At 46.4% G+C, this 25,940-nt stretch overlaps 1 protein-coding gene across 4 annotated transcripts in view; it reads right to left on the bottom strand.

Moving 5' to 3' along the window:
- Positions 1-246: 246 nt before the first annotated feature.
- Efl1 (elongation factor like GTPase 1) overlaps positions 247-25,940 on the bottom strand; it is a 38,138-nt gene continuing 12,444 nt past the window's right edge. For all 4 annotated transcript variants that reach the window (XM_090321697.1, XM_090321695.1, XM_090321696.1 and 1 more), the window contains 12 exons: positions 25,635-25,711; positions 24,622-24,758; positions 24,406-24,528; positions 22,492-22,591; positions 21,162-21,313; positions 20,773-20,939; positions 19,412-19,550; positions 9,094-9,225; positions 7,518-7,665; positions 4,835-5,820; positions 4,063-4,247; positions 247-1,052 (listed from right to left, as the gene is read on the bottom strand). In XM_090321697.1, the coding sequence (XP_090177823.1) occupies positions 864-1,052; positions 4,063-4,247; positions 4,835-5,820; positions 7,518-7,665; positions 9,094-9,225; positions 19,412-19,550; positions 20,773-20,939; positions 21,162-21,313; positions 22,492-22,591; positions 24,406-24,528; positions 24,622-24,758; positions 25,635-25,711 (2,535 nt within the window). In that variant the 3' untranslated portion in view covers positions 247-863. The remainder of the gene's footprint in view (positions 1,053-4,062; positions 4,248-4,834; positions 5,821-7,517; positions 7,666-9,093; positions 9,226-19,411; positions 19,551-20,772; positions 20,940-21,161; positions 21,314-22,491; positions 22,592-24,405; positions 24,529-24,621; positions 24,759-25,634; positions 25,712-25,940) is intronic.

The following is a 25,940-nucleotide window of genomic DNA, read 5'->3' as shown; positions in this document are numbered from 1 at the left end:
CAGAATCGCCTGTCATCCTAGCTGCTCAGGAGGCTGAGATCTGAGGGTCGCAGTCCACAGGAAAGTCTGTGACACTCTTTTCTCCAATTAACCACCGAAAAAGCTGGAAGTGGAGCCGTGGCTCAGGTAGTAAAGCACCAGTCTTGAACACAAAGACTCAGTGACAGCACCCGAGTGCGTGCTTGCTCACACACACACACACACACGCGCGCGCGCACGCGCACTCACGCGTGCGTACATGCGTGTGTATTTTGACTGGATTTTCATTTGCCCCTGGGATGGGACCATGGAGGTGATCTGGGAGAACACTGACGGTGTAGCATGAGCTCAGACACCAGCACCCACCCCCAGCAAAGCTGAGAGGAGGCAGTGGAGTGACTGTTCCTGGAAAGGCTCAGGCAGGACTGATATGGAAGGCACCAACGGGGCTTGGGAGGAGTGTGAGAGCAGATGGCTTAAAGGCTGGCCGGGTCCCCAGGGCAGCTGCACTCAGAGCTGTGTGGTCTCTGTGGTGACTCAATCAGAAACTCCGGTGCTACAGGGAAGACATCCTAGGGGTGGACCTGCGGTGACCAGGCCACCGGATTTACTAGTGGAAGAGCCAGGGAGGGGCTCGCACGGTGCAGTCTCCGCACCGAGTCGCCCTGACCACACACATCTATTAGTGTTGATAGACAACTTCTCGTCTGGAGCCAGGATCAGCTAAAAAAAACTGTGTTTGAAAATAGGTTCTTCAACATTCTCTTTAAAATATTTCTAGGAATCAACTTTATTGGAAGGGAGTTCTCAGAAAGATCGCAGTAGATTAACCTCGCAATGGCACTTATCCAGTAGAAAGAGAAGGGATCTACCAAGAGGAGGAGCTACTTATTTTTGCTGAGGGTTCTCTGCTTTTCCGCGTGCTCCACAATCTTTTCTTCCACGTAGAGGCCTTTCCGCTTCCGCACTGCGTTCATGTACTTCCGGGCCTGGTTCTCGGAGTCGGCCTTCTCCCCAAAGTGCAGGTACTCCTCCTCGGTGGTGGGCACCCAGAAGGGGTCGCTGGGGATGACCTGGTAACAGAAGGCCACAGGGGTTGGGTCAGGCACGGGCAGCTAACTCCATGAAGTCCCGGTACTGCAAGATCAGGCAGGACAGGTGACAAGGACGGGTGCACAGCCATGGCCCAGAGGCAGAGGCCACATGCGGTGCTCCTTAGAGCCAGCTCACAGCAGCAAGCAAGCAAGAGCAAGACCCCGTGTGCTCTGACTGTGATCTGACAAGCCCTCCCACTGCCTACAGAGGCCAGACGCCACGAGCCGCCCTGTGGTCAAGTCCAGTGGAGGCGGGAGGACCACAGGGATCAGGGGTGCTGTCTTCCCCCCTGGACCAGGAGCCCTGTGCTTCCTGAGGGGCAGGGAGGGAGGAGGGAGGAGTGCCACGACACTCCTGCTCTATTTCAGTGGCTTGTAGAGTCATGGCCTCACTGGGTAGCCCAGGCTGCCTCTGAGTTCGGACCCTCAGCCTCCCAAATGCAGCACTGGAGCCTGTCCAGTCAGAATTAGAAAAACTCATTGCTCTTAAGAGCAATGAGTGGCTGGGCAAGAGACAGCAGAGGCTGGAGCCCTGCCCAGGAGCCAGGAACACCCTTGCCCCGGCCTGGCTCTGTCCCACCAGGCAGATGCCTGGCTTTCCCTCACCCCTCCCAGCCTGGGGACCCTGGGGGGCCTCCCGCCTCAACATGCCAAGAAGCCCCAAGTCCAGGGGGTGGCATGCACCTTCCTGGGTCTGTGGGGCCAGCAACCCCTCAGGCTAGAGCAGGGCTGCCGGCTGACTCACTGGCTCACAGAGCTCATGGGCCTGGAGCAACCCAACAGGCTGACACAGATGCCATCTTCCAGTACATAGGAAGCTCCCAAAGCAACCACCTGCTCTCAGCATCAAAGAGCAAACCCCAAGCGCCAGCTCCCGAGTTCTGTTTTCTGCCCATTTCCACTGTGATTGTGCGAGCAGGGGCACACCCTGTGCACATCTCTCCTCAATGCCCATCTAGGGGAAACACGGGTTGAGTGGAGTGCCGGGAGCCACGTGAGCACGCATGTACACCAGCACTGCACATGCCGTGTTCTGGGAGCAGTTTTCTTTCTGTGCCTGCCATTAGCCCCCCTTTCCTTTTTTTTTTTTTTTTTTTTCCCCAGTCCTGGTCTTGAGCTCAGGGCCTGAGCACTGTCCTTGGACTTTCTCAAGGCTAGAGCTCTACCACTTGAGCCTCAGCACCACTTCTGGCTTTTTTCTATGCATGTGGTGCCGAGGAATCGAACCCGGGTCTTCATGCATGCTAGGCAAGCACTTTAACCACTAGGCCAAACTCCCGGCCCCATCTTTTCCTTTTTTTTCACAGAAGGGTAAAACTTAGAAAGAGAACTTATGGGATTGCTGACTTCAAAGGTTTCTTCATGGAAAATGCCTGTAATTTTATTTTCTCTGTATTTTTAAGTACTCTTTCTCAAAAGCTCCTGATTGTGAATTATATGGCGTGGGAGAATACAAACGAACCAAAGTGCCTTGGAATGAGAAGCCAGATCTCAATACCATGTTATTTCTAAACTTATCTGAGGAGGAAGAATGGAGACAGCCAAGACATCGCAGCTCAATGACATTTAGTTATAATGTCATTTTTAAGACTTTCACAGGCTTGAAGCTTCTGGAAACAGGGCTAGGACAGGTGGCCAAGGAAGACAGAAGGATGGCGCAAAACTGAAGCAAGACCTTTCTCTTAAAAATATTTTTTCCCTACAATTATTATTAAGAGGCTGTTTTTTAATAACAAGCTGTAGCTAAGCCAGAAACCAACATTTAAAAAAAGCTAGTAGGTATATAAGATCAATTTTCAGCCTTTTTTTTTTTTGCCAGTCCTGGGCTTTGAACTCAGGGCCTGAGCACTGTCCTTGGACTCTCTCAAGACTAGCACTCTACCACTTGAGCCTCAGCACCATTTCAGGCTTTTTCTATGCATGTGGTACTGAGGAATTGAACTTGGGTCTTCATGCATACTAGGCAAGCACTCTACCACTAGGCCAAACTCCTGGCCAGCTTTTTTCTTTGTATTTCTGAGAGCTAAGGGAAACTGCAAACCACTATTATGCCACATAACAAACTCCATGAGGAAGGCCAGCCAGTTTTACACAGGTGGCCCTGGGCCCACTCCCGTTTTAGACGGATGGGCACAGGGATTCCTGGGTTCGGGAAGCCCACAATCATATGGCAAATATGCCACACCATATTCCCTCCCAGCCACCCCAAAGTCCCTGGGGAGGGTCATTGAGGGGACGCTGATAATTATGGCTCCATGCCAGCCCTCGTCAGACTACATTTCCCAGTCTCCCTGGAGGGTGATATGGGCACATGACTCGGACGAAAGTGCTAAGTGTGTGACAAGTTTGTGCCTTAGAGGGAGTAATTCAGGTGTGAAGGAAGGAGGTGGAAGATCAACTCTTCCCGACCCATGTTACAAGGTGATACATCACTTTCAATGATAAAGTTAGCTATAAAATGACCACTCATTTATACAAATTCAATCGAATCATTCTAACAGCGACAGCTCTGGATGTTTGTGCTTGCAGACAGTCCCCAGCATCACACACCAGCACCTCTTCGTGGAGATCACAGGTACTGTATGAATCAGGAACTAGTGGCTCATGCCTCATCCCAGCTACGCAGGAGGCTGAGATCTGAGGATCCAGATTCAAAGCCAGGGTAGGCAGGAAAGTCCATGAGAGTCTTCTCTCCAATTATCTCTGTACAGGCAGGAACTCTTCCTCCTCCAACTCCCTGCCCTGGAAGGTTCATTTTCCGAAAGATCTGTGCTTTTGGCTTAGGAATCTAAACTATGTATTTAGAGGGGAAGAAAAGAAATCCTCTGTCTTTGTGTTCTAAGCCCCACACAGTCTAAGGACCAGTCAACCTGGATAAAAATATCATTGCAAGGCAATGGCATGGCAAGCTTGGCCTGCTCCTCTACGCCTCTTTGCAGGAAGCAGGTCTACAAGAGGAGGGAAGGAGGATGGAGACTCCTCGCCTTACCTCCCAATGGCTGAACACCAGCTGAGGGCTGGCCAGGCCACTCGTCCTCTTCCTGATTTCATCGGCAAAGCCAAAGCTCTCAGCCACGGGCAGCACGGCTTTGATGATGAACATGTCAGTGCCTTCTTTCATTTCTTCCTGAAGCACTCGACCTTCTCTCTTTGACAAGACAGCATAGACACGCCCTGCAGAGCAAAAAACACTTCACATCCATCAACTGGTCATGCAGGTGGAGGCACACAAAGATATGACTGCTGGCACCACTAAGGAATACATTCATTCTCCTTGATTTTGGGGAGCCCAGTAAAGCATACTTGTAGAGAGAGACCTCGGAAAAGAGTGTGGGGCTGGCCCTGACTTTCCATGTGAGCTACTGCTACAGTGCAATTCCCAAACACTGCTGAAAGAAGATCAGCATATCTCTGCCTCGTGAGAGGAAACGGTGTCTGTTCAGTGCCGTCTGAATGACCTCTAGGGCCATTTGTCCAAACACAATTGATGCATTTCAGTGGAATGCAGAGCAGGAGGTATGTCCACAGGACAGCAATGGAATGGTGAAAAGTCAACCAATTCTAAGAATGGCTGAAGGCCTGGGTTTGTGGACAGATTTCTACTGGGCAGAAAACTAGAGCATGGTGGTAATAACATGCAAGGCATCTCACCCTCACTAACTGGATGTCAAGACCAGGTAAGATCCTGTTTTCTCCTCAAGAGTCTCACACGTGGGGCCTGCCTTCACAGACCCTCAAGGCCCCGCCCCACCCCCCCTTACCGAGGACATCGCTGGTGGCCATGATGTCACATGTGTACATGGCTGCCATCAGACGCTGCGGCTTCACCTGCAGTGCATAGCGACAAGCCTCTTTCATGGTGGCAATCAGCTGCCCTGAGAAGGGCCCGTAGCAGTCCGCGGCCACGGCGTCCCCTTTCTGGGAGGCCGTCTTCTCGGAGAGCTCCCTGCAGCCATCCTGCTGCTCCTGATCTGGGTCCCTGCTGAGAGGGGTCTCACCTTCCCCCTGCCACTCTCCCGTCACCACATCGTCTTGTTCTTGACTCTGCTCCTCACTCGTTCCCTGGTCCTCGAATCTACTCAGGTCCCATTTCTCTAAGACAAAGCAAACACCCATGAGGGGCTCCTCACACATGGGGCCGGAAAGGGCTGCCAGCTGGAAGCCACTCACGATGCTATTGCCAAAATCCCGGTATCTCCTGGCTTCCCCAGAGGCTCTGCCTGCGGGGCCTGTCCAGACCGAGTTCTGAAAGTCCTCACTCTGATTGACTAGGATGTTGGGCCCACATTTTCTTGGCCCGAATGACCAGATCTGGTCCACGGTATTCCGCCATTTCCTTCCTGTTAAGTGCTGCTCCAGTTTTCCTTTGAACTCCCGGATTTTCTCTTGAGTCTTCTGATGAATCACCTGGGTGTTTTTGCCCTCATTCATGGCGGAGGTCAAATGCTCCATGGAGCGAATCAAATCACAGTTTTCTTCCAGGAGCTGAGTGACCTCTTCTGGAAGGGGCAGGGCTCGCACGCTGAGCGTAGCCAGCTTGTTGGGCGTGGTCATGGTGATCAGCCCGTCTGAGTCCACTTGGATGCCTTCAGGGACTCGGTTCTGGTCCTCTCGGGCTTGGTGTATGACAGCAACCTTCTGTTGTTTGCCTATTTCTTCATTGACCATGTCCACCTTTGGGGGTTTGGTGATTGTTTCTCTGAATGGAATAATGGGTTCAGACACGCTGATGTGAATCTTCGCAAACCTGCAAATCCAAGGGGAATGATGGATGGTTATGGTTGACATGGCAGCAAACCCATCAAGGATGGCACGAAACACGGAATCGTAAGAATTATTTTACATACACAATTTGCAACTCAAAAACTCCTTTCCCTTGAGGTTGAGAAGATGGCCTCTAACAGAACTCACCTTCTGGGAGTACTCTGCCTGTTCTGGAATTGCATTGCTTTGTTCACAAGCTAAACAAACCATTTCCTTAGATAAAAATGTTTCAAGTGGAAAATGAATGTTGTGATGGAATTCGACAAATGAATTCTCTAAAATGAAATTTGTCAACTCAGAGTCTAGAGAACAAAGGCCCAGAGGTGAGAGCCCTTGGCCCGTGAGGCTCCCTGAGAGGGAGCGAGGCCAGCATAGTGCATTCCAAATGAAATCAACAGAAGCGTTCAATGTCTTCACTGTGACCACCACGAACCACCCTTGAAATATGCCACCTGCACCTGCAAGGATTTACCTCACTTAAATCTGCACAGCCACACTACTGAGCATTTGGAATGCAACTAGTATGCCTGAGAAGTCGATTTTTAAGTTTATTTATTTTAACGAGTCCGATTTAAACCACTTCCTGTGGGTACTGACTGCTGACAGCACAGAGCTTAAGCTCCACCTGGTACCAAGTTGAGAAGGCCCCTCACACTCTCCCTCCCCAAGTCAGGTTTAGCTCCAGCCCTGCCTTCCTTCCAAGTGAAATGCTAAACTCACACCAGGCAGAGTCTGGAAACTGACCAGCTGCTGTGTTTGCTCTAGTTGTTGTTGGCTCTTGGCAGTGTCATTCTGCGTGCGTGCGTGCGTGCGTGCGTGTGTGTGGCAGTGCTGTTCTGTGTGCATGCACACACATACACAGGGAAGTATTACTCAAAATGGATATGTCTGACTACTGAAAGTTTTTTAAATGTTTACATTTGATTTTAGATTTCTCTTTTCTCCATTTTGTAAATGCGGGGCAAGAATCTTATTATTGGGTTTTATGTCTTTTGATCAATTTGAGACGTTTTGAAGGCTGAGCTACAGATACCTTTCTGAAAATGACTCGGATTGATTTTAGAATACAGAATCTGAAAGGGTATCAATGTATGGGAATTAATGCACCATTTATCTGGCAAATATCATGTAATCCTTCTATTAATTACAATAAAAAATATATTAAAAAAAAGAATACAGAATCTGAGATGTAATATAATATGTGGAAGAAAAATAAAAACATGAGAAAAGGTGACTTCCACTAAAGTATGGTTTTGTGCTGTTTTCCACTTTCAAGGATTAGCTTATTGCAATGCTATGCAGTTATAGAACATACAAGACAGATTTTGCCTGATATTATACTGACTTGCAATTACTCTGATACTCAAATCTGGCATCATGACAGAGAACTATATAGTTCAGTCTCGTCAAAGAATTGGACATAAAATCTAATCATAATGAGGATGATAAAAATAAGAAGTGTATGTGCATGCGTATTTTATTTGCTGATGATCACTTATTACGTATGAGGTTTTATACTAAGAGTTTTTACCTGCCTTATTTCTTTACAGTACAGTAGGATCATGACTGAGTTTAGGGCAACCCATTTCTCTCCACAAAGTATTCCCTACATGTAAGTGGTTTGGGCTACACTGAAAATTCCCATAGACTTCTCTCTCCACCTGGAGAATTTTAACCAACCTTTCCTTTAAGTCATCCAAGCATCGCTGCAGATGGACTTCTCCTGCTGTAACCAAAACGTGTTCTCCTGTCTCCTGAATTAAGATCTGCACGCAGGGATCTGCTTGGTTCAGCAGCTTCATTCCTTTCACGAGCTGCGGCATCTCACCTATGTCAGCACACGAACACTGGTAAAACACATTCCGAGGACAAAGATATGCCAAAGACCGTGGCACTAGATATCAAGGGGACATGACAGGAAGTAAATGCTGAATTTTCCTGCCTGGGCTGGCTGCACACCTCCATCCTCTGGATCTCAGCCTCCTGAGTAGCTGGGAGTACAGGCCATTGGTGCCCTCCTAAGAAGTAAACTCGGTGAAGGCCGAGTTTTCTTCCTAATTTTGCAGTGATGCGAAGAGGCCTTCTGGTACCTGATCCGAACATACACTAACAGAAGACGCTCACTAGCTCATGCCTGACTCCAGTGCTCACTTGTCTTACTGCTTCAAATCCTCAGCAGACAGAAAGCACCAGAATTATGCTTATGAATTTACTTCTTAGGATAAATGTGACAGAACATTTCCTTAAAGAGGATGCTAAAGTCATAAGCCGGCAGAAGCAGTATTAAACTGTTGCGAGACTTCCACAGGGCTGCTTATGCAGGTGCGTCTGTGGAGCTGCTCCGTGCAGGACATCGGGTCCAGGGGGCATCAGTGTTCTCAGGGCACGCCTGAGCAGTGTTAATGAACCTGGTCTCGGGCTCTCCTAGGGGTGACTACTGTGGCACGTGTTCCACTAGTCTGTCCTGCCATCCTGTAATGGCACGCTGCCCAGATGTACTACTTATGATCTGCAGCCATGGCAAATGGCTCTAAGACGAACCCCAAGTTCAGAGTTCAGTCCTCCAACCATCTGTAATAGGGTTGGAGGGACAGGGGCCTTCAATGGCTAAGGATGCCTTAGAACTCGAGGGGGGATGAGACGAAACACACAGGTCCAGACGCAGTCTATGGAGAAACACCCTTTCACACACTGCTTCTTTGGTTCCCTTAAAATGAGGCCTGAAGCTTCCTCCCAGGAACCAGAGTGGCAAAAGCACAGGAAGGAGGGTTCGATGGGTGAAGTGTGGTCAGAGGAAACAGACGGAATGGGACAAGCCTGAGTCTAAGGGTTCACTGTCATATGGCCAGGCACATAAGTGCTGGAGCCAGGGGCTGGCACAGAGGGGCAGAAATTGGATTCCAAATAGAAAACGCTCAGTACAATTCCAGAACAAAGGGCAGAGGACTCATCCTGAATCGAAGAGCCAGCCCAAGGAAGAGGTAGCCATAATCAACAGAAGCTTTGCTGAGTACATCCCCAAGCCAGGATAGCAGAGATATAATGGAGACCATCTCCATCCTCAATGAGAATGAGGTCTACCTAGACACACAGTACCTAGTCATGCAGGCCACACACCTAAGACAGAGTGAGAGGCCCTTCTATGGGCTGCTGCTTCTACGCACGTGCACACAAATCACCACAGCCCCGCTGAGAAATCCTGAGACGTGCGGTCATGAATGCACACATTGAAGTGAGCGCACTCTGCTCCTCTTACTTGGATGTTTCGGCTCAACGGCCACTCTCACGATCGGGGCGGCTTCAAAGCTGAGTGGTATGAATGGAGGACAGGACGGCAGGCTGCACAGGGTGGCAGACTTCAGCACAAAATCCTGAAGGCCTCCTATCCCTAGGGGAAGAACAAGACCCACAGTGTGAACTCAGTGCACCTGTCCCAGAGCCAAATACTTCCAACATCCCCTGGCTACAGAGTGGTTCACTTAGTGCAGCTTCACTGTAAGGCAGGTTAAAAAAATGTAAATAGCGACCCCTCACTCATTGTGGGAGCTCTGGTCCAGAGACTCCACGGTAGATGAGAATCCACAAAGCAGCAACAAGCAAACCGCTGCTGCTTCAAGGATCCTCCCTATCGTGGGGGGATTCTGGACCATACCTTCTGCCATGGGTGAGGGTCACTGTACTCACCTGTGTAGTGCACTCTGTAAACCTGGATGCTTGACTGCTGTCAGGAACATAAATGCTGCTATAGTTTCTGTTGGCCAGCATCAACTTAGTTACAGCACACCTGCTATGTGTATTGGCTGTGGGGTGGCGAGAAGCTGGGAAGCAGGCACCAGGAGACACAGAGATAAAATCTAGACTCCTGGTTTAGACACTCAAGCCTTTGTATTTATATGGTTTTAAAATATTGTTTATATTATTTATGCAATAAAATAATTTTTCCTCCAGATGTTAGTTTCCCTTCTTATTTTATGCTCTCGCTCCTCCTCCCCTCCCCAGGTAGAACTTCTTGGAGACTTTTCTGTTTGGTATCTAAGTTTCAAAAGCTTAGGAAGTTGGGCTTTCACAGAACTGACTAATGTTCACCCAACTTCCCATGAGTCTTTCAGTGACGTGGTTTTAAGGGTAGAAACACAAAGCAAGTAGGGGTGGGATGACAAGGCCAAACGGATAAGCAATCTATATATTACAGTGCAACAAGCACTCCAATAGAAAAGCCGAGAGAGAGCCTAGGAGATTGGGACGGGCTGTGGTGGCAGAGGGCGTGGAGGTGGGAGTGGCATCCAGTCTGGGCTGAAGTCCAGTGCACAGGGGCACACAGGCAGGACTGGAGCTGCCTCCGCTCTCTGCTTGTCTCTGGTCTTGGGCAGGAGAACCTTGGAAGTACAAGGACCTCTTGCTCAGTAAGGGGAACTGTGGTGGTGACGGTGGTCACAAAGCAGTCATTTTAATGGCAGCTTCATTAATATCTATCAAAATTACACCTGGAATGTGGTATACATCCTGTATTTGTGTGTAATAAGATCACTGTAAAGATTGTACTTCCTCGTGAGCTTTGTCTCCTGTCCAGTGACCTAAACTTGTATTGTGCAGCATGCTGCAGGCTGTGGTTTCTTTCAACTCTAATGACTTAAATAAACTGGGAAAATGTGTCAGCACACAAGAAACACACAGCACTTAGTCTAGTTGAAAGCAATGTTGGAAACGTGTTTTAAGACAAAAATTTGAAAAAGGAAAAAAAAGATTTGGCTTTGCAAGAAATAACAGCCTTAGCCTACCTGAAACCTAAATGTTTCCAATTAGAAGCAGGGAACAATGGCTCCTGGATGAGATCAGGGCAGAGATGATCAAAGGAAGAGGAGGCCAGGAGAATGGTGGGGGGAGGAGGGGAGGAGGGCACCAGAGGAGGCCCCTCCCACTGAGAGCTATTTTAGTTCCCTGTGGATCCCATGAAAGGAAAACACAGAAGGGTCAGTTCACAGCTCCTTTCTCCAGAAAGCAGCATAGGCTCAGAGGATGCAGGGAAGGCAGTGACTGTGGGTGAGGCGACAATCAGAGATAATAAAGGGAACCACAATGGAGACCTACCAATGGGGCTAGATTAACTTCATTTAAAAAGTATGTCTCCCACCTTTTACAATGTATGTTCTTTAAGATTATAACCTGCCATATAGGAAGGTAGTAGATATAGGAAAGAAGAGACCGAAGATGTACCCCACAAGCCAGTGGTAGCTATCTCTGGACAGAGGGACAGTGGATAGCTCTCATCATACTGTCTTCCAAATTTAAACAAATGGTCTCAATAAATATACTAATATATGTGCGGTTTTTTGAAGTGTCCTTCCTGGGGCTTGAACTCAGGGCCTCGGTGCTATCCGTGAGGTTTGTTACTCTACCACTTCAATCACAGCTTTACTTTTGGCTTTTTGGCAGTTACCTGGAGATAAGCATCTCATGGACTTCCCTGCCACCCTAGCTTTGAACTATGATCCGCATATCTCAGCCTCCTGAGTAGCTAGGTTCTAGGTATGAGCCCACAGGCACCCAGGCACCCAGACTACTTTTATAACGATTTTCTAAACAGATGCCTAAAAAGCAGTCTGTTGTGGCCTGAGTATCATGTCACCCTGTGTCACTGATCAGGGAGCTGTAAACCCTGGGATCATGCTGAAAATGGGTCACATTAGCATTTTTCAGCTCAGGCCCCAGAAACAATCTATGGCTTACTTGGTTCCCTGGGTGTCTGGTGTCCACAGAGGGAGTTCTGAGTTCCCAGCTGACAGGGAGCTGGAATGCTTCTTAGGTGGATCACGGTCTAGAATGGGCACTAGGCAGCCTGACCCTGAGTCCCCAGTCTCCACTTCATACACAGGGCCCGGGAGGGAGGAGTCTCTGCGCTTTTTTCTTACTATGACAAGAGGGGTGGGGAGGGGAGTTGGTTTTAGGTCATGGAAACCATCTAAACTTCATTTCCATCCCAGCTGTCTTTGCCCTGTCTCTTTCGCTACTTTCCTAGCTGTCCTTATACATAATATACTTTCTACACTGTGGCAAGTCACACACATTCGTTATAAAAGAGAAAGAAGAAAAAGAACAAAGTTCTAAAATTTCCAGGGCTGCTAATTTCTTTTTTTTCCTTTTATTCATTTATTTATTTTATTGTAATTAGTAAAAGGGTTACATGATATTTGCCAGATAGAAGGTGCATTAATTCACATAGGGCTGCTAATTTCTAAGATTACTTTGAGTAGTAAAGCTCTCTTTTAGGGAAAAGAAAGTTTAGAGTTTCATCATTCAAAGGTAACCTGTCTAAAAAACACCTGGAAATAATTGCCTACTCTAATAGACATTACTTCCAACTTACCTATTCTTAGCCTTTGAAATAGAGAAGCAAGAAACAGACTGGATGGATCAAACAGTACAGATAAAAGCATCTGAAAAGCACGCAGTGCTATAAAAATACAAGATGGACCTGGTTTTACCAAGCTCACTCATTTCAACAATTCCTTAAGGCTTACAGGAGGGCAGAAAGCAGGGACCAGCTCAGCGCCTCTCAGGAATCAACTCTTCCCATCACACTCCCACCATAAAGGAGGCTCAGACAGTGGTCCAGGTCTCACTACAGGCCACCACATGGTTTCCTAGAGGATGTTCTGAAACCACGTGGTCAAGTCTGAACATAAATTTTCAAGTTGGGTGAGATCTTTCTGGCAAAGAACTTTATATTTCTAGCTGAGTTAAAAGATACTACTCATGAGAACTTTTTGAAAAGTCTGTTGAAGTAAAGATAATTAGAAGGGCTGCTTTCTAAAATAACAAATACAGTAAGAATAACGATGTGTTCTGAGGCCAGGAACCTGATTCAACAAGTCAGGCACAAGCAGAGGAACTTTCTTTAGTGACGACAAAAACCAGAATCTCGTGCAGATAATTAACTGTTAGTGATTACCACGATCACATGGAACTGTGCTTTCATAAGCACTGCTTTATCTGGGTTTCACCACATTGTAAGCTGCACAGCCTTGCATATTATATACAGATAGAGGGCTCAGCAACAATAATGGGCCTGAGAATCTGTCAGAAGAGAAAGTGATAAAGTGTCCAAGTGCAGAGACTGCACATATTCACAGTGCACTGTGCCTTTCCTGAGGCACTGTTATCACACACCCCGTGTGTAAGTGGAGAAAACCCCAGAAGGACATACAGCTGGCCTACTTGTGAGACGAGAACTGGCTGCAGACATGTTCCTTCATTTCTGTTAAGTGTCTGGATTTTGCAAAGAGCATGAATTACTTTAGAAACTCATGAGTGAAATAATGTAACAGATACACTTGTCAACAAAGAACTGGTATTACTTTTACAACAAAAATTCAAACTATGTAACTGCTTAAAAAATAAACAAGACAATCCAGAACTGTGCTAGGATGCGCCAGTGCTGGATCTAAAACTCAAATGGTGGGCCTTTTAAAGATCAAGCACACTTGACAGAGGCCTCGTTGCAGGACAGAAACCTGACTCAACTAGGGTTTCTTGAGCACCCGCAGATGCCATGTTAGTGTAGACACCTTCCAGGATCTCAGCACTAGAGTGCCTAGAGCCACCCTGACATCATCCTATTAAAAACCCATGCAGCTTTGCCTACAGACAGCCTCTGTGCTTGGAATACAAAGTAAAAAATAATGACATTTTCTAGCTATCACAGATTTTTATCATGGTGGCACTTTGCATGCATCTATGAAAACAGAATAATAAGATGGATTAAAACAGCATATAATTTATGTTTGCTACTAAAAAACAGGGGAATCACAGGAATCTATAGCAGTTACATTTAACAACAGTTAACTTGTCCTCATTTCACCTAACCTGAAGATACCTAGCTGTAATAAAATTTGGCAGAGGAAAGAGACTCATTTTATCAAGCACTATGAATAGTCTATCACAGTACAGACCGTATTTTGTAACTTGAATTTTACAAAATGTCATTCTTCCCTCCTCTGGCTAATAACTGACAGTTACCGAACACACCTAGCTTTCCACAATGCTGCAGTGTTCAACATTAACAGCACAAACCCAACTCTTTGGAAACACACAGCTTTGTCCACTACCTGTGCTCACAAACCCTGTGGCTTCCTTCAAACTCTTTGCATTGTCCAGTCACCCCCCTGAAGATGCCCTCTCTTCCTCCCACCCCAGAGCAGCGCCATGCAACATGGTCTGCCTCCTGGATACCGGGCCGGCTACTCAGCCTGCCTGTCTAGACACTGGACCTCTGGCAACCCCTCTGCCTCGGTGCTTTGACAGCTGCTGTGTGGTCTACTCAAAGCACAGAAAAGAGGAGGGTCTCCCCGAGTTGGGCACGGAAAGCACTGGTGCCAGGCAGACTGAACCCTGGACCAGGCTCAGTCTCAGTTCATGCCACAAAGATTTTTCTTGAGCCACTGTGTTTTTTTTTTTTTTTGTTCAGAGACACAAAAGTGAAGCAGGGTCATTCTCTAAGAATTTACAGAGCCCAAGTCTTAAATTGGTGGAATACAAATGATAACATCTTAGTGTAATGCTTAAAGAATGAGATGAAATAAGAAAAAGGCAGCTATTAACAGAAGCAGAAACGGGAAATGCCTTCCAAGCCATTAGAGAACTGGTATGGTCAAATATATACTTTAGCCATAAAATAAAACCAGGACAAACTCATATCCATTACAACAGAGACCAAAGAATTCACCATCGAACCAGTGTTTGTAAGAGTGAAGGCAGGGAGAGAAACTTCTCAGCGTTACAAAAGAGACCACAGAATCCACCATCCAACCAGTGTCTTAAGTGTGAAGGCAGGGAGAGAAATTTCTCAGCGGCGACAGCAGGCACCAAGCAGGGCATCCTGAGTAAGCCAGGCCAGAAGCCCCCTCACTGTAAACATCAACACCCTGCTTTTCCAACATGGAGGAATGGGGAAAGCAGCTGCAGCAGGTGGCTTCTTCTCCACATCTTCATGCTCAGTTTTTAGGCCTAAAACTCAACAAGGCAGCGAGACACAGAAAAAAATCAATAAAAACAGGGTACACAGAGTGTCCCATGCCTGCACAGAACAGAGCTGTGATTTGGCCACATGCTCCCCCGGGAATGGGGACTGGAGCTCAAGGCCTGGAATTCATTCTTGGCCTTTTCAGCTCAAAGCTGATGGTCTACCAGCTGAACCTCTCCTCTGAAGTTTGGTGGTTAACTGTAGATAAGAGGATCCCTGGCAATCCCCATTTCCTGAGGAAACAGGATAGGACTGACAGACACGGGACACATCAGGGCCTGCCACATTTCTGGTCATGGCACTGAGAAATAACTTTACATCCTACAGAATTCAATATAACACATCTAAATTACCTATGACTGTGGCAACAACGGTCACCTACCACCTAATGGTTCTTTTTTGTTGTTGTTGGTTGTGGGACCTGAACTCTGGGCCTGGGCGTTGTTCCTGAGCTCTTCGGCTCAAGGTTACCACCATATCCCTTGAGCCATGGCGCCACTTTCGGTTTTCTGATGGTTAATTGTAGATAAAGGTCTCACAGACTTTAGTCCTACCCTGTCTTTGAGCTGTGGTCCTCAATCTCAGCCTCCTGAGTAGCTAGGGTTACAGATATGAGCTACTGCATCTGGCCCTGCTGGTCCTTTAAAAAAGATAATTTTTTATTTTAGCATAACCTCAACCTAGTTCTAACTATAAATTTCTTTAACTACATATCTGATTTTCAAACTTATTATTATTTAAGCCTACAAGTATGTCAGAAATGAATAGAAATCAGACTTTCATGGGCCAAACTCAACTCTAGTAACTATTGAAGGTTAAAGAAGGAAGATACTTTGAAAGTCTAATGAGAGGCAGACTTGCTGGGCAAGTTAAAATTCTCTCAATCTTAGTTTTATCATATGCAAGATGAAGATGAAAATTTATCATTTTGTCATTTCCTTCTTTAAGAAAAGAAAGGAAAAGAAACATAACTGGCTGAATATCTGACATGCAGTAAGTGCTGGTGAGATACAGTTCAGGGCCTATTTTAAGTACACTGGTAACGTGGCATTTCTATACTACCAATTAACAAAGGACATACAACTATTATATAATAAGTCTGCTAATTATAGCTTTCTGTTGAGACCTAAAAGAAAATATTCATTTTTCCACCCTTCCTTGGGGGATTGGGAACCTGCCTTTAAATTTCAAAACATATCTAATTTCTTCCAGCCAGTAGAGAGTCAAATAACAGAATGAATTTAGATATGATGGCAAAGGAATAACAACTTTGCTTCATTTGTGTACTTGAATTTGACCTAAGTTCTTTGAAATACAATCATCAATGCAATTATGTGCTGAGCTGCTGTACACAAACGTACAGCCAAGTGGGAATATAAAACAAAACTCTTGACAAGTTGCTTCTAATTGCCAGAAGATTGGGGTATTGGTGATATTTCATATTTGGCTTTATTACACTCTGGGCAGCACATATTTGCATAACAATGTGCTTTCCACCTAGAAGCTACCAAACCCAGAGGAAACCAAAGGGAGAAAACATGCAATTGCAACAGGCCTTTAGTACCTGCAAGAAAGGTAGGAGAGGAAAAAGGGAAAACAAACAGGGTGAGGGGGGGGGGGGCGGGCAAAACAAATAGACAAGGGAACTTCAGCTTCACACAAGCTGAGCTGATTTCAGTTTTCCAGCCATCTTTCTGCCTCCAATAACACAAACTGCCTGCTACCATGTGCAGACCTTGGGCTGACAAGATCTCAGACTGTGGCCACAAAACTTCAGCCCAGCCAGCTGTAAAATCCACTCAGCAGTCCAATCCCTTTCATGGTGGCTTAACACTCTCACAATACCCAGTTGGAGGACATACATCTCAAATGTGGATACTGGGATGCAGACCACTGGCAGAGGAACCACACACAGCCTTTGTCCCTTCTGTGAGTCATGGGGAAGGCTGCCCCCTTGTGTTCAGCCCATGAAGTTGCAGCTCTTGCAAGAAAAGAGATGCAGATGTCTTTTATCATCCAGAGACAGAGAACAGGCAGCTGGCTCAACCTCTGCCAGCCCAACCCAAGCCTATGTGTCAATAGGACTGCCCCTGGCTTTCCAACAAAGAGCTAGTGCTTCCAACCTGCCCTGAGCAGGAGCTGGCTACGCTGGACCTCTCAGAGGCACAGCCACGTGGACCTTCGGCAGCCAATCAGATCAGATCAGAGCTGCTTACACTCCTCATTGTGTGTGGAGAGCTCTGGAGAGATGAGATTTCTGCTTGGCTGTCTGAATGTCACCTACAACAATCTACAGATAGGTGTCTGGGCAGAGAAGGCACTGAAACATCAGAGCCACTTAGAAAAGTGTGGGGGGGTGCAATACATGAGTAGTAGAGAAGACAGGGAAGACCCTGGACAGCCAGCCTCCAGGGAAGGGAGTCAGGGGGACCAACAAAATCTGACGTGGAGGTGGATCTGGTCAGGAAACTCCACAGGAGCAAAGCCGTGGAAGCTCCTCAGGGAGGAGCAGTGCTGGTTCAGAAGTCAGTGTGCTCGTCTGGGGCTTAAATCCAGTGCCTGGACACTGTCCTTGAGCACTCTACCAACTGGAGCCACAGTTCTTTGGTTAACTGGAGATAAGAGGAGGCCCATGGGCTGGCTTTGAACTGCAATCCTCAGATCACAGACTCCTGAGCAACCAGGACCATATGTGTGAGCCAGCAATGCCCAGCTGGCTATTTAATTTAAAAATTATTATTTTCTCTTTTCTCATCAACTGAAACTATTAAAATTACAGGGGACTAGCAAAACTGCTTGTTTTTTTGTGGATTAAAATATTGTCTGCAGGGGAAAATGTAACAGTCATTAAAAATAAATTCTCAAGTAAGTAAACTATGTATTAGAAAATATCATAGTCTTTAAGGGCCATACACTGCTGAGATTTCTCTACAAATAAATCACATCAAATTTGCCAATAAAACTCTTCCAACCTTTTCCTCCCAGGCCACGCCTCATAAGGACTTTCTCCCTGTTCTATGTTCACACTCACACAGCTTCAACCCACACTGATGTGACCAGCACTGAATTACTATTGGCCCAACCAACCAGCCAGGCAGAACTCAAATCCACTCACTAACATACAAATTAATATTCATTATTCTCCTCATGCTGTGAAAAGAGGAATGTCATGTTCTCTCAGAATACATCCACGAACTCCTAAAGGTTCAGCCATATGGAAGAGATCTCAAAGTAGATAGGAAAAGGCTAAAGATTTGGATCCTAATTGAATTTTCCCTCACATTTTCTCAGGAGCCAGTAGCAAACACGTATTTTAAGATATTCCCAGTCAGAATTCAACAAAAGACTATTGTGTGCTAAGCACAATGAAGTCTCTAGTTACATCCAAACATCAGGTTGGAATTAGATGATTTTAAACTTTAAATCAACTATTTCCAGACCACAAAATCCATTCCATACTTATCAGTATTCCAAATGAGTTATAGTTGAGTTCAAATGTGAAGTCTGCATTTCTCAGGTCCTTTAGACATGGACTACGTAACACTAAACAGTCTAAGAATGCCATATAATGTTCTCATTTCCTTCTCCAATGATTCTTTTTCCATTTGCACTGGGCAAGTTTACCGACTCTACTGTTTCTGATGAAAACCATATGGGCATCCGCCCTATTACTTTCTACTACTCTCTTCTGAGCAGCCTTGCAAGGCGCTCGCAACCACTGTGAGCATCTCTGCCTTCAGTGTGATGGGCCTGCATGACCGGCGCGTGGCTGCTCCAAACACACCCCATCAGAAGGTGGAGCTGCTGGCCTCCTCTGAGTCTGGCCCAGGCACCGGGACTCACTTGCGGGAGGCAGCACAGGAGATGGGCTGCCCTGGCCCCCTGGGAGTAGTTACCTGGTATCCTGCATGCCAGGCTGGAAGGAAGGCCTCGATTCCATTCCTAACCAGGGTCCCAGTGTTCATTTACTTGTAGCTACAAGTCTTATAGGAGATACCTGGCCTTGCTCCTCACTTTGTCCTAAAGTGGTATGATGGACATACCACTTATTCTTACATGGTAAATATGCCTAACAGGGAAGTGTCTAGTCACTTCTGCCCAGCTCCCACCATCACCCCACTATTGCTGCAATAAGCACTCAGTTCATAGAAAAAAAAATGAATAGCTGATAAACTGGTAAGAGGCAATATTCAGAAGACTAATTAGAACATGGAGGAAAAGCAATGAGCAAAACACATTTCTGCATCAAAGAAGTTTAAAATTTGAGACCAGAAATGTCTTAGTCATCTGACAGACTTCAGAGAAATTCCCTCTCTTTTTTCCCAAATATGTGGACCCCCAGAGGCCAGAGTGTTAATGAATCATGGAGCAGGAAGTATGTGTACAGAATAGGAAGTAACTCATTCACACGCTGATTGGTCAAACACCCAAGTTCAAGAGATAAGAAACTAGTGCCAAGTTACATGCAAGATCAAAGCTACTATCTACAATAAAACTTCTAGAGCCATGCTGGGAAACGTGGGCATGTGTGGATGTGACACGGGGACATACATACCGAGCACATTCCCAGGGGGCACCTCCTCCAGCTCCTCTAGCTCCCGTCCCATCAGGAGATACAGGTGCTCCAGCACACAGCATGACATGTGTGGGACCGGAGGCAGGTCGTCCAGTGGAGTGGAGAAGCCAGACGGTACCTAGGAAAAGAAAAGTAAGGAGGCTTTGGAGACCAATAATCAGTATCAGTTAAGATACGGTGTAGCTCCTTTTCATGTAGACCTGAAACATGTGATTTGAAATGGAGTAATAAAAAAATGCCTCATTCTATGAAGAAAATTTGCAATACTAAAACCTCTCTAATACAAAACAAACACACACACACACACACACACACACACACACACACACCCCAAAATCTGTCTAGACTCATGCTTAATCATCAGCTTTAAGTTAGCGTGTCTTGAGAAGGATGTGTTTGCTAGTCCCAGAGCCTAGTATTTATGAGAACCACTGGACAGTTACACCAGTTCTGGAGGTGACTGGGCTGCTAGGATAATTCAGTATTGTCATTATAGTTTATATATATATATAAGTTTTGATCTTATGATAATGTTCATGCATTCAACCAGGGCTGGTGGCTTAGTAGCACATAATCAGCAAAAATGTCATGAAAAAAAGCCAAACACCTGCTGAAGTAGAAAGGGACATGTGGTAAAATATTAGGAACATTGAAAAATGGCAGAGCTCACACAGCAAAAATGTGCTGCAAGTGTGGTAGATTTATGCACTCCCCCTACATCACATTTAATCATAAGAAGCTATCTTCTGGAGTGATTCAATATTCTTCAAAAAGATACCCTCTATATAAATTCACATGTCCAAAAAATACTTCAATCAACCAATGTATCTTTGGTACCCAAAGGCCCTCGGCATACTGCCAATGCTAGGAAGAGGGAAAAAAATGCCTCAGACACAACTACTATAAAGATAACTAACTAGCATAGAGTGACTGACAGTTATAGAGGCAAATAGTCCACGACGATGCAGAGGACAGAGCTTACTGTGCTAAGGTGGAACAGAAAACCTCCTGAAAGTGGTGGTTTTTCCAGTGCCTGATGATATAAATGTGCATGTTCTGATATAAATGCAACTCCACAAAGTAACTCTAAAGATACATAAGGGGGTTTACACCTAGAGACTCACACCAGGGGTTTCACACCTACAGAGTCATACCTGGGGACTCACACCTGGAGGTTCATACCCAGGAATTCATACCTAGGGTTTCGTACCGAGGACTTACACCTAAGGTTTCATACCCAGAGAGTCACACCTGGGGGTTCACCAACTCTCTATTCACTGCACAGCAACTCTGAAACGTTCTCACAAACAGCAGTCCAACATTTAACTTTTAATCCTTACCTGTTGCAAAAATTCAAGTGGACTGTACTTGGGCCCCAAAACAAAAATTTTCTTTCCTCTTCGAGCCACACCACTGAACACCCGAGCAAATGCAATGAAAGACTCTTGGCTGCTCTCTTCCTGGGGCACGGAGGTAGGAGCCTCACCCTCCCTTTCCTGTTCACCAACTGCCAGAAACAAAGGTACAGTAAGTATCAAGCCCTTGTCTTCATTATGCAGAGACTGCTGCAACAGTGAAAACACTGGGTACGTTGGCTTCAATGACATGAAAGAACACCAAGAACGTAAAGAAAAGTGGACAAAAACTATGATGAAGCTAAAGGGTACAGGTCCCAGCTGGCATGAAGCTGAACACTTGCACCCAGCCTGCTCCGAAAAGCTGTACGTACCTTTTGGCTCGTCCCCCTGTGGGCTTGCTGGACGGGTGCCCCCGTCTGGACTGGGCTCTGCGGGCACCTGGCCCTGAGTGGCGAGGAGCCTCTCTGCATGCCTCTTCCTCGCACGCTCCCGTCTCTGAGCAATCTCTTCTTGTGTGAGAGGCCTAGAGGACATCACCATGCCACATCAAAAGAGGGGAAGCCGCAGGGACTGTGCGGCTGGACGAGTGCGGATTGGCCCCAAATGACCCAGGCAGAGGCCTCTCCAAGGCTCTCCCTGGCTGGGGCAGACAAGGGCCAACTCTGTAACATGGCACCTTTTGTAGACACCCAAGGTCCTCAGAAAGAGTCAGAGAGCAGAGGGAAGGAAGGGAAAGTGTAACAAGGCGTGGAATACCATGTAAAAAGCCTCCGTAATAAATTGGCATTTTCCCCCTACGTGTGTGGAGAACAGCAGTTAAAAGGAAGGGTAGAAGGCACTGATTTTAGGTTCAGAAGTACTCAAGCAGGTGAGGCTGTGTGCAGGAGGACGGGTTGTCGGTGGGGTAGTCAGCAGCAACCATGTTTCCTCTACCTCCTCCCCCTAGGCTTAACAAGGCAGCCGTCCTTCAGGCAGCTCTCCACGTCTACATTCTTGCTAAAATACAAAGAGAGGATCTGCAAGGGTGAGCACCACCTTCCATGAAGCTTCCTACACACATTCACCACAGTGCAGCAAGGTACACAGAGCCCTGGTCACACTCGGGAAAATTTCAGTCATTTGACCCAAACTCTCCCAAACACAGATCTCAAATGGAAGTGCCAAATTCCATAGCTTTCTAGCACAGCCCCTCTGCTCCTTATCACCAAGTCTGCAGGAGACGACCAGGACCTAAACTAGTCAGGGAGTCATAAGAGATGAGGAGAAGGATTCATATAAAAGACAGGTGATGCAGGGCACAGAAAGCCCTCAGTAAAGACTTGGAATGTGAGAAGAAATCCCATGCCACACCTGCCACATATGCATACCCAGTACACACAGAGGCAGAGGTTCCAGACACTCCAGTCTCACTGAGGTAAAGGAGAGGAAACAGGAGGCTTGGGCTGCACCCTTCCCAACATGCTCCTAATGCCAACTGTTGTACACCACTACTGCCACTCTCCAAGGTTACATCAGCTCCTGGGGGGCAACCCAGGGGAGGTTTCAGCAGCTGTCTCCCATACACACGTCTGAACTCCAAGAACAAGGACTATTTCTAACTGGCCCGTTATGAATGCTGTGAAGAGAAGCGGAGGCATCGCTGTGCTCCCCGACTCCCTCAACGCCCCCTTGGCCCAGCCCTGCCCCCTCCCCCCACCTTACCTTGGCTTATTCTGAGGCAGGGCCTTTGCATCCACTGCAAACATTTTGGAAACGAAGATAATGACTGGAGCAGTGTCCTCATGCCCACAGTTCATAAAAGCTAAACAAACAGCAAGCAAAGACATCACCATTTTGTCCCAGCATCAAAATCCCAGATTTTCTGTGGTTGAAGCAATTGAACTGTTTAGAATATAGCATCACCTGAATATGTGACATTTTACAACTACAATAAACGTCCACTAGAAAAGACTGCAAGTAATGAACAGGAGAGAAAGAGCAAGGGCGTAGAGAGAGATGAAGAAAGAGAACCAAGCAGACCCGGCTGGAGACACTTCCCTCAGACTAGAGCCATGGGTCCACCCACTAGGTACCCCAGCGAATGGGCCCCTGGTTCCAGAAAGAACAGATGTAATTCAGAATGATACCAAAGGTCAGAAGTCAATAAGGTAGTTAAACAAAAACCAACAGTGTTTCCAATCCCTTACCACACAGCACATTAAGAAAGAAAATAGACAAAACTAATATGTCAAAATAGAAATAAAATGTTTTAGGAATAAATTTAAGGATTCGGCACTATAAGATGTGAACTCTCTCTAAATATTTAGTTTAATACAAGTTTATATCAACACAGTGACTTTTTTTTCCCTTAATGTATACCGAAGGCACAAAGCCACTGGCTAGTCATTTTTTTTAACCCATTACCCCAAATCAAAACAAAATTCACACACACACACACACACACACACAGAGTAAGAAAAACTCCAGGAAATAAGCTTTGCCAGGAAACCTCTGGAAGGCTCTGAGGACCAGCACCCTACTTCCTGCAATACACAGAAAATACCAAAGGAAGGCAAGAGCAGCAGCTGGGGCTGTAGTCAGAATACATTACACCAGCTAGGTGAGAGGTGACAGTTGCTTGGCTCAGGGAACCAGAAGCGGAAATGCAGGGAAATAAATGGATCCTGGATGTTTTTCAAAGGAAGAATAAATAGGCTTTGCTGATAAGACTGGGTGGGTGTAGGCAAGAATGAGATATGAGCCACGGTGGATGCCAACATTTTTGGAGGATGGAGGTGCCTCCAAGATGGGAATAACTGGAAAGGGTAGGCTTCTGCTCCAGGTAAGATGGACAGGTCGGTTTGAAGTATTTCTTAGACTGCTGAGGGGAAGAGAGAGCATTTGCCAACTGGACATAAGAAAGGCATTCAGGGAACAACTGTGTGTTGCACACAGAGGTGTGGGAAACTATGAGCTTGTTAATATCCATTCAAGTCTTGAGACTATATGAACTCACACAGACGTGACTGCAGCTAAAGCAGGTGAGGTACAAAGACAGTATGCTCCTGGAGAAATCCCAAAGTTCAAGGGCAAGCAGACAGAGAAGAAACAAAAGGCAAAGAACCAAAAGAGATAAAGGAGGTAGAGGAAAGCATGCAGAAGTGATTGACTGGTGGCAGTGGAGCAGACTGGGGAGCAGAGCTTGGGAAGAAGCGAACATGCCCAGCACCCCAGAGCCTGGAGAAACCCCAGCTTCCCGCTCAGGACATCCAATAAGCAGCACAACTCCTGACCCCAAGGACACAGCTGCAGCAGCAATCACAGTTCAGGGATGCCATTCCTGCTGACAGGAGGAGAGGACAGGGTAATTATGAAATGAATTGAGCTCAGAATTGGAGTTTGGTCACCTACCCATGGCCAAGCAAAGGGCTGGGTGAAGAAAAACTTTGGTGGTGGTGGTAGAGACCTGGAGAAATGGCTGTCTGTGAAACTGCCTACTTGTGGACATGTGACAATTCAAGTTTCTTTGTAGTCAGTGAGTTGGGCTGGAGCCCCCCCTCCCCGCCCCCCCCCTCCCCACCCCGTGCTGACAACAGTCAACACACGGTTCACTCTGCATGTTCATCACCACCTCACCTGCTTTTAGGGCTTGGGTTTCTGGTGGAAGGGAGTCAAACGTCTGCGATCCCGTGCATATTAGCCTCTCCACTCTCTCCGATGTCATCTCAAGAGGACTGGGCAGTTTCTGACACACCATTGCTGAAGCCTGTCATTAAGGACCAATACTGAGGCAGTACTCTGGACTGGAGTGTGTTATTTCTTACTTGGACTGGGACGTAAAGCAAAGGATACCGAGGACTGCGTGGGATATGGGGAGCCACTGGCTGCAGATGGCATTGATTTGGACTTTTGGGTCTGAGTGTCGTGCCTCCCGGGCTCCAAGTTTTAATCCTAAAGAAGTCACTATTTTGTCAATTTTTTCCTTATCCCTGCAGTAAAAATGAGATGGAAAAAGGTATACACAACTATGAACAAGAAGTAACAGAGCTCAGTACTAATTTGACATGTTATTCTTCTTCCCTAATGTGCTGCTTATCTGTCTGCCTGCCTGCCTGCCTACCCAGCTAACTACAATAAAAGGATCCTGCACAGCAGAGGCTTCCTATCCTCTCCTGTGACCCTTCCAAGTGAACTCCTTTAAAAGTGCCCTGGAGTACTCTTCTGCTAGGTTAAGGGGAGTTGCTTCACCAAGGAATGGTAAGTTACAATGCGACTGTGGGAATAAATGAGAAAGTCAGTCATAGTTTTTTCCATGTTTCTCATTAGCAACTTAAGATGTCAAACACCTTTCTTCTACTACAATTACTACTTTAAAAACTGGGTTTGTGCTGGCCGCCAGTGCCTCACGCCTGGAATCCTAGCTACTCAGGAGGCTGAGATCTGACGATCAAGGTTCAAAGCCTGCCTGGGCAAAAAAGTTCGTGAAGACTCTTATCTCCAATGAACCACCAGAAAATTGGAAGTGGTGCTGTGGCTCGAGGAGAGCAAGTGACAGACTTGAGCTGAAGAGCTCAGGGACAGAGCTCCAGGCTCAGAGTTCAAGCACCATGACCAACCAAAAAAAAAAAAAAAAAAAACCAAAAACAACTGCTTTTGTAAAAGCAAAAGCCCTCTGTCTCTGCCCTTTCAACTCCTCACCTGAGCAGGTGTAGACTATTTCAGTTCAGCCCACCTCTGCCACCCTTCGCTGGGGCCACATGTGTACCGTGGGCCCTGTCATCTGCTCAGTGTCCCCATCTTTCTAAACTTCCTAAGACTGATTCATCAGTGTGGAAGGAAACCAAAGACCATTTCACAAGTCTTACTTTTTCAAGACAGCATCATACAAGCTCCATATATTTTCCAGGATCAACTGTACAAATAAAGGTTTTTTTCCTTTCGCCTGTACAAAAGAATACATGGGTTTAGGTTATTGAACTCTTATTAGGTATTTTCATACTATCCATGTTAGCTCATGTCAGTTCAGAAATGTCTATTCAATAATAAGATGAAAGTAGATGTAAGAATGCTGTAAATAGTTATCTACATTCTATATCAGACCTGCCTTGTCCTCTGGAAAACAACGTAACTACCTGGACCCAGGACTCTATTCAAATAATTCTTATATGTAA

Source organism: Megascapheus bottae, chromosome 30 (assembly GCF_031878675.1).
Source record: "Megascapheus bottae isolate mThoBot1 chromosome 30, mThoBot2.hap1, whole genome shotgun sequence".
Classification (NCBI taxonomy): Eukaryota; Metazoa; Chordata; class Mammalia; order Rodentia; family Geomyidae; genus Megascapheus; species Megascapheus bottae.
This window is presented reverse-complemented; position numbering and strand designations above follow the sequence as displayed.